General features: G+C 32.6%; 1 protein-coding gene across 6 annotated transcripts in view; it reads right to left on the bottom strand.

Annotated features, from left to right (window-relative positions):
* The window catches only part of LOC117175944, a 35,689-nt gene that overhangs the window by 8,424 nt on the left and 13,859 nt on the right, over window positions 1-13,406 (bottom strand). For 5 of the 6 annotated variants that reach the window (XM_033365811.1, XM_033365810.1, XM_033365809.1 and 2 more), the window contains 2 exons: window positions 6,162-6,566; window positions 2,047-2,281 (listed from right to left, as the gene is read on the bottom strand). In XM_033365811.1, the coding sequence (XP_033221702.1) occupies window positions 2,047-2,281; window positions 6,162-6,566 (640 nt within the window). Of the gene's footprint in view, window positions 1-2,046; window positions 2,282-2,440; window positions 2,703-6,161; window positions 6,567-13,406 lie in introns of those variants that run through there. The other variant, XM_033365812.1, reaches the window with a different exon arrangement.

Genomic DNA, 13,406 nt, shown 5'->3' with positions numbered 1-13,406 from the left:
ATATTATTATAAAAAACATTTCTGTGTGGAAATGTTGTCACAGGCTTATACTGCCCAAAATGTCGAAGGCATTTTTGGTTAGAGTTGGATTTTTTTTATTTGATCATTTTTTCACGGGGCTGTCCCGGTATATATCATCAGTCACGGACGCATTTTTATAATGCAATCAAGTGACCTGATGAGAGCAGTCTGCCCAGACATATTGGACAAAGCCTGGTTTTTACCCCATCATTGACGGACTGGGTTGCAGTCAAGTACACGATGGGGGGACCTACAGCTTAAGGTGGGCTCCGAACCACCAGAACCTCGGTAAAGGTACATTAAAAAATTTCTAGAGGTACCGGCTCAGGGATCGAACCCCGGACCTCTGAGGTGAAGTCCGAGTGTCTAACCAACTGTACCAACCAACTGCCTTAAAAAGTTCAAATTCAAGCCTTCAAATTGAATCATTTTAAATCGAACCATTTTTTCTTTGGCCCGAAAACCAATTGTTTGATTCTCTGATCGAAATTCTTCCAAGTGCTGATGGGATTTGAGTCTAAAAAAAGTACTGCTGGATTGGACTGAAGTACCGATAAAGTTCAAATATGTCCCTTTTTACCAGGTCTTTTTTAGGATAAAAATCCCGAAAGATTCCTGAATTTGTGCATGTCCTGGATAACTTTTGCGACAAAAGTACTAAAAGGTTCCAATTTATTTGTATTCAACATTTTTATAAGTGCTCATTTGATTTATGTTTCAAAAAGGTCCTGCTTAAAGTGAACTAAAGCAAAAAAAATGCAAAATACGTTCATTTTGAACAGGACTTTTTGGGAACATAAAGTACCGGCAAAACATACATTTTTCCTTACATATGAATTGTTTTAAAACATCATGTGTGCAAGGTTTTTGGGGTCGCTGATTACGAATTTAGAGTCAAATTTTTTAATTTTTCGAAATTCAAAATGGCAGATCCAATATGGCGGACAAAAATGTATACATAAGTTTCGTGGTTTAAAAATGGATACTTGGGGACTTGTGCTAACAAGCCCCCATTCAGATTCGCAATCAGCAAGCCGGGTCGCTGATTACGAATCTGAATTAAAAATAACAACATTTAAAATGGAGGATTCAATACGACGGTAAAAAAAATGACGAAGAAATTCGTCCTGTGGCTTCAAAATGGGGTCTCAAGGATTTTTTTGGTCGCTTATAACTAATCTCATTTACATTATTTTGTAGTCAAATTTCGAAAATTCAACTTGCGGACAAAAAATGTGAAAAAAGTCCCGTGGCTTCAAAACTGGTTCTCAAGGGTTTTGGAGGTCGCTGATTACGATTCTGAAGTTAAAATTCAAAAATTAAAATTGGGGAATCTAATATGGCGGACAACATTTTCTATAAATAAGTACTGTGGCTTTTAAAAAAGATTTTTTGACGTTTTTTTGGATCGCTGATTACGAATATGGAATCAAAATTCGATAATCAAAAACGGCGGATCAAATATGGCGGCCAAAAAATTTATAAATGGGTCCACTGGCTTCAAAATAGGACTTCAGGAATTTTTTTGGTCTCTGTATACGAATTTGAAGTCAAAATCTTAAAATTCAAAATGGCGGATCCAATATGGAGGAGCATTAAAAAAATTACAAGTTTTAAATAACAATGGTGATAATAATAATAAATTGCTAGGAATTGAGTGATATTTTTCTCTTAGTTTTGTCCTAAAAAAGTCCTAGTGAAACGGGACATATTTCACACTTTTTAAATACTTTTTAGTCGCGTATTGCAGAAGTACTTTTTGAAGACATAAATGTGACGATAACTTAAAAACTTCGAAGAGAGTAAAATGGAACTTTTTTCGTACTATCATTCCTATTAGGACTTTTAAACATTTATGAGGGAAGTTGGTATTTGTCTCATACCCGCACTTTGACGGGGCTTGAACAGAAATCTTAGTGGGATCCCTAAATTTTTGTTTACTCGGACAGTAGCTAAAGCAATATAACTTTGCTTCGAATTTCGATCTCACTTTCTAATATTTTTTTATTTAAGATTTGAACGTACTGCAATTTCCCTGAGGTGGCCTCCAGTAAACGGCTGTGTGAACACCCTCGACTGGTAAATCACCATCTACGTGGGTTAAGGATATGGAATACCTTCTTGTGAGATGATTAAGTAAAAGTTTTAGTAAAGTAGAAGGTAGGCAAGACGTCAATAATCCGAAGGATATTTCTGCCCCTGTGATGGCGTAGATGGCATTTTGTGTGGATCTTGCATCTTGAATATTCCTTTGAATTACCTGAAAGGTTCAAATTTGGTAAAATTTATTAATGGGGATGCTTCTTTAGTTGGAGAATGATTGATTGAGAATAATTTACAAATAAAATTTATTTTAAATAATAAACAATACTTTCTTCAGAAGAAAAATACATTTTTTCTCGCACAGTTTCAAAGATAAAAACAATACTTTAAAAATACAATTTGAATGAGAGCAACGACCTTCTCTCCCGAAATTTATGAGGTGCCTGGAAACAGATATTCCAATTTTTTGAATCGATCAGTATTAACACACTTGTTATTTACTGTTTATAAATTACGTTTGAGTCGTTTCTTAAAAATATTCTACAACCAATCTCCGCCCAGTCCTTTTTAATGTTGACCCTCTGAACCCCTTTGTATTCTTCCTTTAAAATGCCCCTCAGAATGCAAGATAGTATTTTCTAGAATTATTAATAGAACTCCTGATAAATTTAAAAAATAATATTCTTTGTTTAAGGTATTTGTTATTTATGTAAACAATTGTCATTTTTTCATTTTTTTAAATTATGATAAGTTAGTACAGTGAAACCCTTCAATAGCCCTCCCTTCTATAGCCCTTCCGAGAAAAGAAGCCGCGCCGCAGATAGGTGTAAGAGGAGCTGCGCAGCGTGAGCGGGGTCTGCGGTTGTCGCTCAGGCGAGCAGTCAAGCATGAACAAACAAAAGCGTAGCGGGCTGTAATGAGTTAGTTCCCACCCACCGTCAGCCTCAAAATCAGCGCTATAATAGAGTTTCAATGTATTTTTTGGAATTAATGACAAACTCAATGAAATTTAAGGAGTGATATTTTTGGCTAAAGATATTTTTTATTAGTTTAAAAAATTATTTATTATTCACTTCTGTCTTTTCATAGGAAAGGTAGAAAGAGAAAGAAATGTTTTTTTTTAATCTCTTGTACTATGCCGCTTATTTTATAATATTTTCTTACTTCTCAAGTTGTACTTCAATTGTATAAACAATTTAAAATCATTTGTTTAAACTTTTTTAGTAAATTATCAATATTTACTTTTTTCATGTGGGATTAATAAAGCAGTTAATTTATACAAATAAGAAGTTTTATAAATTAAATGATTATTTAGTAATTGCTATAAAAATTTTTTCAACAGAAAATATTATTGTTAACATTAACTAATTGTTTCATTATGGCGTATAGAGAAAATTAAATTTTTTTTCAAATAATAATTCTATAAACAATTTGAAATTAGTGAAAAGTAATTGATAAGTTGTCACTGAGGGGCCGTGCATAAATTACGTAGTCTTGTGTCAACTTCAATTTTTATTTAAATTATTATTCTTCGGCCTATAAATTAGCAAAATTTCTATTTATTTATGGCACGATTCACAGTTCTGGTTTTCGTTTGAAAATTACCTTTTTTTTTCAAAACTCACATTTCATGACAATTTCAGCAAAATTCATAATTTTTTGATCAATTTTATAACTTTTTTTTAAACAAATTTAATAAACAAATGTATTATTGGGGCATCTGTCGACGGAAAAATTCTTTTTTGGTTCGATATCAGACTTTCAATTGGGATCTTCATAATAAATTCGGCAACATTCATGATGAACTGACAAATTTTATGATTTTTGAAAACAAATTTAACAAACAAATGCATCATTCGGGCATCTGTGGAAGGAAAAATTAGTTTTTTTCGATTTCAGTCTAATCCTAATTAAAACTGTTGACACAGAAAAAAATGAATTTTTCTGTAGACAAGTGCCTGATTAATGCACTTTTTCATCAAAATTGTTTGAAGAAATAATAAAATTTATCAACTCATTATGAATGTTGCTGCAATTCCAATCAAGTTCTTATCTGAAAAGACTGGCATTGAAAAAACCTAATTTTACTGGCAACAAATGCCCGAAACAAATAATTTGTTTATAACAAATTTGGTTGTTTAACAATATATATAATATTGAAAAATTGAAAAATCAGGCTCAACAACACTCTTAGAAATCTGAACAACTTTTTTTGAAATTTTTTTTGGTCAAATAGCTCAATATTTGTAGGCTGTACGCTATTTTGAACCAAAAATGTAATTTTTTCCCCACTGCGGACCGGGAATGTGAAAATGAGATTATATGAACTCCCATCTAACACAACGCTGCTGAAGGTTGGTTGAACTTCTCAGAAATTAAATGAGTAAAATTCAGTTTTTACAAAACCGGCAGAAGTTGCAGTAAAATGTTTAATAACAAATTTTTTTAAAGAATGCGCATTTTTTTAAATGAGACAATGAAACTACGTCTGTTTTAATATCAATGCATGATGTGAATTGTAATACTATACATTTATGGAAATGATATACAAGTTGAGATACAAATTCGAGTGCGAAGCACCAGATACGTGATGAGAATGTATTCGTTAAAGCCGAAGGAGCTTTAACAAAAAAGAAGTGACTATTACCAAATTACTGTTGTCGATGTTTCGACTTTTAGATAAAAAAAATATGTACACAAGTGCAAGGAATATACAAAGACCAAGCGCGACATAAATACGAGGTGTGTTCAAAAAGTAAGGTGACTTTGCAATTTTCGCGGGCTACGTACATTCAAGTTTGAAATTTTTTGTTTTATGTTGTTGGTACACTCGTCACGATCATATGTTCACAGTTTTGACTATATAGCTCGTGTTGTTTTTCTGGCAGAGGCGTAAAAGGTTAGAAGGGTTTGGTGTGCTCGGCGATTTTCTTCTTTCGAAAAAAATGGAGCAAAGAGTTTTCATTAAATTTTGTATGAAAAATGGAATCCAGTGCTCTAAAACTCTTGAAATGTTGACAGTTGCATACGGTGAGTCTTCTCTGAGTAAGGAAAATGTGTATAAGTGATACAAGCTGTTCCAAGAAGGCCGAGAGGATGCCAAAGACGAACCTCGCCCTGGATGTCCCAGTACGTCAACAACAGATGAAAACGTTCAAGCAGTGGAAGAAATGGTGTTGAGAAATCGCCGAATTACCATCAGAGAAGTTGCTGCAGATGTTGGCATATCGGTTGGCTCATGCCATGCTATCTTTTCGGACGTTTTGGGCATGAGACGTGTGTCAGCGAAATTTGTTCCAAAACTGCTTAATTTTGAAAGTGTTTGTGAAAGATTTTCTGACCAAAAACAGCACCACAGTCATGCCTCAGCCTCCATATTTACCGGATTTGGCTTCCAGTGATTTTTTTCTTTTCCCAAAACTGAAAAGACCCATGAAAGGACATCGATTTTCAACGATTAAGGAGATAAAAACTGCATCGCTGAAAGAACTCAAGGCTATACCACAAAATGATTATCAGAAGTGCTTCGATGATTGGAACAAGCGTTGGCACAAGTGTATTATATCTGAGGGGGATTACTTTGAAGGGGACAACATAAATATTGAGGAATAAATGAATATTTTTTGAGAAAAGCATAAAGTGACCTTATATTTTTAACACACCTCGTATATCATCGAGCGCGAAGCGCGAGAACCAACAGTTGCGCGCCTTAGGCGCTTTCAAACTTGCCAGCAAAGCAAGCCGCGCGCATGGAGAATGTGCCCGCGAAGCGGGCGGATTTTTTCTTGAAGTATTCAACTATTTAGTAGAAAATTAATTAAATTTGTTAAAAATTTAACTATTTGGTTGAAAATGTAACAATTTGGATATTTTATTGAGGAATTTAATATTTGGTTGAAAATACTTTTTTTTGTTACATTAAACTTTTTTCTATTCAAAATGAAAATCTTAAGGATGAGGTGGGGGTTAAAACTTATGGATCCTTACAAATGGGAGTACGTGATTAAAAATTTCAAAAACAAAAAAATAAGAATTTGACCTTCAACTCTAATCATGAAACAAGCATTAAAGTAGAATTATATTTTTTTGTTACCAACCTGGAGAATTTCGATAAGATCATCCTCAAATAATGGAGTTCGTGTGGGAAGCGCAAGACACACTAGACCCCTAGCTTCATGATTTTGGACAAAAAGGGCCCTTTGGCTGACGAATTTGGCAGTTGCCAATACCTCTTCTGGAATCTCAAGACCTGAGTGTCTAAAATACTCTTTTAAAGAATCCACAGTGGCTGTCAACAGAATTTCAGTTTCATTGGCCCCAGTCACACTCGAAATTTTGCTAAGAATTTCGGTACTAACTTCCTCTGACCAGGCCACCACTTTTCTCCCACAGGGTGAAATCTGCAGAAGATTGTTTTGGGCATGTTTTAAAAAAAGCTCCTCGATTATTGCTTTTGGTGCTTCCACAACTTTTGCCGTGATGGAAAAAAGTTCCAAAGCCGCCTAAAAATAATAAGTATTTGAAAAGAATGAACATATATGTGGTCGTCCGTATGAAAAGGGCCCTTATGGCTAGTTCTAAAGTGGAGGACAAAAGTTAGAGCTCAAAACATCCCAAAAACAGGATTTTTAGGCCACCCTTTTCAAGTGTTACATTTCACCTGTTTCTAGAACAAGGTCGACTATAGGAATAATCTGAAAAAGTTTACAGATACGACTTTAACATTCTTTAAGCAATACGTTCGTCAAAATTCTAACATTTCTCATAATTCACTTTTTACGGGGATTTATTTACAAATGCTTTATCTTGAGAACACATGAAGGTAGAAAGTTGTTTAACGGCTCCAAATGTGTAGTTTCATTATGCGAATATAGTTCGATAATAATATTTACGCTAAAATCATTTTTACGCAAGAAATATCATCTTGAATTTTTCTGATTCTAACCAGTGTCAACGCGAGCGCGGCACATCGGAACAAATGATACAAAAATATACCCTTTCGATGAAACTAGTAACTTCATAAGCAAGTTAACTCCCCTGAATAGATGTGACAATGGAGTTACTATTTCCATCTAAAATGTACCTTTTTTCTACAACTTTTCCTGCTATGTTACCCACGCGCCATCACTAATTAAAGTCAGAAATATTCAAGATTATATTTTTCGTAACAATGATTTTACCATGTATTGAATTATTAAACTGCACTCGCGCCACAAAACTGTGCATTTTTAGAGCTTTAGATCTTCCTTTGATCTCCAGATAAAGTATTTGTAAATAAATTGCTGTAAAAAGTAAATTATTGAAAATATTAGAATTTTGACAAATGTATTGGGGAAAGTTAACGCTTGAAACAGGGTGGCCGAAAAATCCTTTCTTTTGGAATGTTTTTCCCTCTAACTACCAAATTATCATTTTCAAAAAATGGTCAAAATTATTATTTTCGGGTTTTATTGGGGGATGACAATAAGACCTTTATTGGATTTTTTGTCTCTGTACTCATGTCCTAAAAGCAACTGAAAGTGGGTTTTTTTCGTGTTCAAAAAAAGTCTAATCACACCCTCCATAAAATACTTCAGTAACTACATTATCAATTTTTGGATAATTTTGACTAGACAAGGATTTCAGGTTTAATCTGAATTTTTTTGCATTCCTAGTGATTTCAGCTATTATTATGTCTATGTGATCGTGTGCTGTACTGTAAGCTACGGTACTAAATTAAAAATATTCAAATATCATATCTCACAGCTTAAAATTCTCTCAACACAAGGAAAACAGGGTGATTTTTCACGTAAATAGAGTATTAATAGGGAAGTGGAATCTATTAAATTAAAATAACTTAAATAATATACATATGAAAAATTTTAAATTTTTAAGATTTTAAGTTGAAATATATTGCATTTTCAATGAAATAGTTGAATTCTTTACAAAAAGTTACTTTCCTACCTAGAAAAATGAATCTTCAATCAAGAAATGAATTCTCAAAACAAAAGAATGAATTTTTCACACAAAAAAGTAGAATTTTAAATAAAAATAAATTATTCTAATGAAAGAGTTAAATTTTCAACAAAATAATTAAACTTTTACTAAAATAGTTCAATTTTTAAGCTTTAAAGATGCAATTTCAACCAAATAATTTTTTAACAAAAACCAATAGAATTCAACCGAAAAAAGTGAATTTTTGATAAACAGAATCAACTTTTAAGTTAAAAACGAATTTTCAAACAAAGAGGTGATTTAAAAAAAAAAGAATTTTTTTTTTAATCACCTTATTTCACATTAAATCACCTTAAATCACATTATAAAAGACAATCTTTCACCAAAACTCGTGAATTTTCAACCAAAAAAGATTTGATTTTGAAATCAGAAATAGTTCAATTCAATCAAAACGACGAATTTTTAACAAAAGAGCTTAAACCTCAAACAAAGCAGATTAGTTGAAAAAAATTAATTTCTAATCAAAGAGGATGAATTTGAAGAAAAATAATTTTCTGCTAAAAAAGACTAATTTTCAACAAAATACATATTTTTTTAATTAAATGGTGAAATTTGCAGTTAGAAAGGGTCAATTTTCAATGACAAATTTTAATTTCCAAGCAAAAATGGAATAGTCACAGTTTCAGCTTAAAAATTAATTCTCAGCCAAAAAAAGAGGATAAATTTTCAGCAAAATAAATAATTTTTCACGACGTTTCGTGAACATTGCAGTTCACATTTTCAGGGCTGACCTGAAACTGAGGTATCAGGTCATGCTGTTCTTAGGTATACTCTCTACGATGCCTGTAATTGAGCAGAGCGCCCCACCGTGGGGAACTAGTTGAACTTGATTGGCCAATCAAGTCTTTTTTTTAAATCCAGGAGAACGGAAAGCCAAATCGGATTGGTATTATATTCATTGTCCCTATTGATGTTATTAGGGTGTTTTAAGGTTTCGATTGCTTCTCTATGTTTTCTTAGAAATTTGTTGTGTGTTTTTGCAATGACTGTTGTTTCTTCAAATAAAATGTTATGTCCCTTTTCGATAGGATGTTCAGCTAGTGCTGATTGCGTGAAATGTTTTAGCCTGACTTTACTTTCATGTTCCTTCATACGTTGGCTCACCGCTCTCCCGGTTTCTCCAATATAGAATTTGCCACAATAACAAGGGATTTTATATACTCCTGGATTACTGAAGGGTGCCTAAAAGAAGAAATAATCAGCAATTTAGAACTCACAATATATACCCTTCCACCCGAAAAAGCAAATGACATACGACGCAGGACGGCCAACATTTTACGCCAAGCTCAAGTTCCCTCCTTAAAGTTAACAAAGCAGGAAAAAACCGCAATCAAAGGACTCAATCAAAATAAAGATATTATAATATTACCCGCAGACAAAGGCAACACAACAGTAAAAATGAATAAAGAAGACTATAAGAACAAAATCATGGATCTTCTCACTGGCGACACATACAAAAAACTTAAAAAGGACCCCACAAAAACAATAGTCAGTAAAACAAAAACGCTTTTTAAAGACTCTAAATTTGACAGCCAAACAATATCTAACTTAATTCCTACACGGTAAAAAAAATTGAGCTGTGAGAGGGATATTATTCCTTATTATAGCCAAACATTTAGCTGAAAAAGAACGAAGGAATTTAGAAAGATCCCTGGATCAGCGAAAATGAATATCCTTGACCATTTCCCATATACCAGGGATATCGTATAGTCAAATCCCTAATAAGCATAGCTATAATAGGAATATTAAGAATAGGTGCCTGAAGCAATTATCGGAAGACTGCCGGTGCATTATGGGAGCAGCTAAATAAAATGGCGACATTCTAATCGGGAGCAGTGACAGTTGAGATTTACTTTGGACAATTAAACGCTTTTTACCACTTAAAATGTGCGCGATTGTTAATATTAAATGGAGTTTATGATGCAGTAATAATCATTTACACTTGTTTCGATTGTAGGCGATAACTATATTGAAATATCATGAAACGCGATAAAAACAACAAACTTGACCTCCAAATGCATTACACGGATTTCAGGGAAATTCATTTTCGCGATACCAGACGAAAAATTGGCTACTGTAAGTTAATATATTTCTATAACAACTAAATTTTTTTCTAATCTGAAGATAATACAATTATGCATAATCTGTCCAAAATAATAAACTTTCGAACTTAACTCTTCTAACTAAACGTTTTACCTAATCCAAGCGTACACTTTCTTTGAGTTTAATATATTCTCGATTCACTCGTTCGCCTCAAGAATTTTTTTTCCGTGTACTAATCCCATCTCTCCAAAACTTTACGGGTTCCCAAAAATCCACAAGGAAAACATTCCACTCAGACCGATCGTCAGCGCAATAAACTCACCAACTTACAACCTAGCACGTTTTCTCGCTGCAAAACTAAATCCTTTTACAAGAAACTCCATCACTCACGTCCAAAACTCATTTGACTTTATTCAAAAGATACAACAGATTCACATTCAACGCCAAGACATCATAGTGAGTTTCGACATAGTATTTCTTTTTACAAAAGTGCCAATCTCGGATACAATTGATATTATTAAATCTTTTACAAACTTCCCTTCCGTGCTCGTACCTTTGATAGAACACTGTCTTAATAATACTTACTTCTTGTTCAATAACCAATTCTACGAACAAACATCAGGGGCAGCAATGGGATACCCAATCTCACCTGTAATAGCCAATGTCTTTATGGAACATCTAGAAACTAAAATCTTCAATAAAGCCAAACTTAAACCAGAATTCTGGTTCCGTTACGTTGATGACACATTTGTCATCTGGCGACATGGACGAGATGAACTAAATAAGTTTTTCGATTTTATCAATCAATTACATCCTAATATCCAGTTCACCATGGAAATAGAACAAAACGCTAAATTGCCTTTCTTGGACGTATTAGTTTACAAAAAATCTGATAACACATTAGGACATGAAGTTTACAGAAAGCCCACGCATACAAACAGATATCTACATGCCTCCTCACACCATCATCCATATCAAAAACAATCGGTCATCAACTCCCTTGTATACAGAACTGTCTCCATAACAGATAAAGATAACTTACAAAACGAAAACAAATCCTAATACAAAACGATTACACAAACAAACAAAATGATAAAGCAATAAGAAAACACACTGAAAAAAGCAAGTCAGCACAACCTACGAAAGGGAGAGAAAAATGACCACCACCCTACCCTACATCCAAGGTGTCACAGAGCAAATAGGAAGAATTCTCAACAAACACAACATCCAAACCATATTTAAACCACCTGCGAAAATAGGGCAACTACTAAATAACCCTAAAGATAAAAAGGCACCCCTCAGTGATCCAGGAGTATATAAAATCCCTTGTTCTTGTGGCAAAGTATATATTGGAGAAACATGGGAGTAAAGTCAGGCTAAAACATTTCACGCAATCAGCACTAGCTGAAAATCATATCGAAACGGGACATAACACTTTATTTGATGAAACAACAGTCATTGTAAAAACACACAACAAATTTCCAAGAAAACATAGAGAAGCAATCGAAATCTTAAAACACCCTAATAACATCAATAGGGAAATGAATATAATACCAATCCGATTTGGCTTTCCGTTCTCCCGGATTTTTTAAATAAGACTTGACATTTGCTATCAAAACTGAATTAGTTAAATTTCCAGTAAAAAAAATTAATGATCATCCGAAAAGATTAATTTTTGAGGAAAAATGTAGTAAATATTTCAATCAAAAAAGCTGCTTAAATTGTAATTAGACCAAATTTTTCTAAATTGAAAAAATAAATTTAATTATTCTAAAAAAAAACTTTCAAAATGAATAGTAATTTTAAAATGAAAACATTAAAAATGAAAACATTAAAAATGAAAAAATTTGTATTTCGGAACGTTCAAACTTAAAAAAATGCGAACTTCATTTAAAACTAACAAAATTTTTATTCACCAAAAATTGTGATAATAAAACTTTTTTATACGCAAACCCTTTAAAATTGAAATCCTTTACTTAAAATCAGACAACTTTAAGATCTTACATTGAAAATGAAGAATTAAAATAAAGAATACAAAAAAATATTACTATAATGTGATTTCATTTTCTGAAATGGTACAGTTTTAAGCTTTTCAATTCGAATTTGCTGTATACTTACATCTCCAATTAATAAATTTAAAGCTTCCTATAAAGGCTTTTAATATGAACGTTTGAAATATTTAACAGTGAAATGGTCCTGAAATTTTGAATCTGAATATATAATATTGTCAAATTTTTTATTTATTGTCAAAATTTCCAAAAAATAATCTAAAAGTTAATTTAAGACTAAACTTTAGTTTCAAAGCCTTAGAGATTGAACAGTTTTATAATTACATTCAAAACTATAATTTTAAATTAAAATTATGTAAATTGTAAAGATGATAAATATATTATTGATAAGGATCATGTCATGTAGTATCAAGTGACATTTAAAACGACTGAATAGATTTTTTTGTTAAAAGACTTGATTTCTGTCAAATCAAAAATAACTGTCAGGTTCACCGTTGAAAATTGCAGAATGTCAAATATGACGAGAAATATTAAGAAGCTTTAAAGTTTAATTATTCTAAACACTTTAAAATTTATATAGTTTCAAGTCGGAAACTGTCAAAAATTATAAAATGCGCTAATTAAGAAATACGGGAAATTTCCCGGTGTAATATTTCTCTCTCGGCTTCATCCCGGTTCTTCTGATTCTCCCGGGCGGGTGGCTATCTTATTAAGGAATCAAAATGTCTAAATAGTCTTACGGGGTAGCAAAATGATTTTCATTTTCTTCTTAGTTTATACGATATGAAACGTAAAAATGGAAACTGTTGAGATAATTTTCGAGTTGTAGTTAATAAATAGCATTGATTGAGATAAAATTTCTATTATTATTTTTATCAAGACCTGAGACTTGAATTAGTGGAATCCACTTTTGTGGTTTAGAGCAATCTCCTAATTGAATTGGTGAAACCGTAAAACCACTAATTGAAATATTGAATTTCACTATTTTATAGTGACCCACTTTTCTTAAATTGAAATAGTGAAAATTCACTATGAAATATTGAAATTTACTATTTCAGATTTAGAGAGTAGTTTATGGGCGGTCCGTTATGGCACACGCCAAGTTTAGATCCATTTTTCTCAAAAAGCTGTTTTCCGAGGTTCCAGATTAAAAAATACACTAGAGTCTCCTTTCGTAACCGAGGTCCTAATGGGTTCTTCTTTAGGCTTAAAATTCCGGGAATTTATACGGCTCAATGAATCTATACGTAACTTCATACCTATAAAAGCCCTCTTCATGTGGACGTCTATATATGT

Source organism: Belonocnema kinseyi, chromosome 7 (assembly GCF_010883055.1).
Source record: "Belonocnema kinseyi isolate 2016_QV_RU_SX_M_011 chromosome 7, B_treatae_v1, whole genome shotgun sequence".
NCBI lineage: Eukaryota > Metazoa > Arthropoda > Insecta > Hymenoptera > Cynipidae > Belonocnema > Belonocnema kinseyi.
This window is presented reverse-complemented; position numbering and strand designations above follow the sequence as displayed.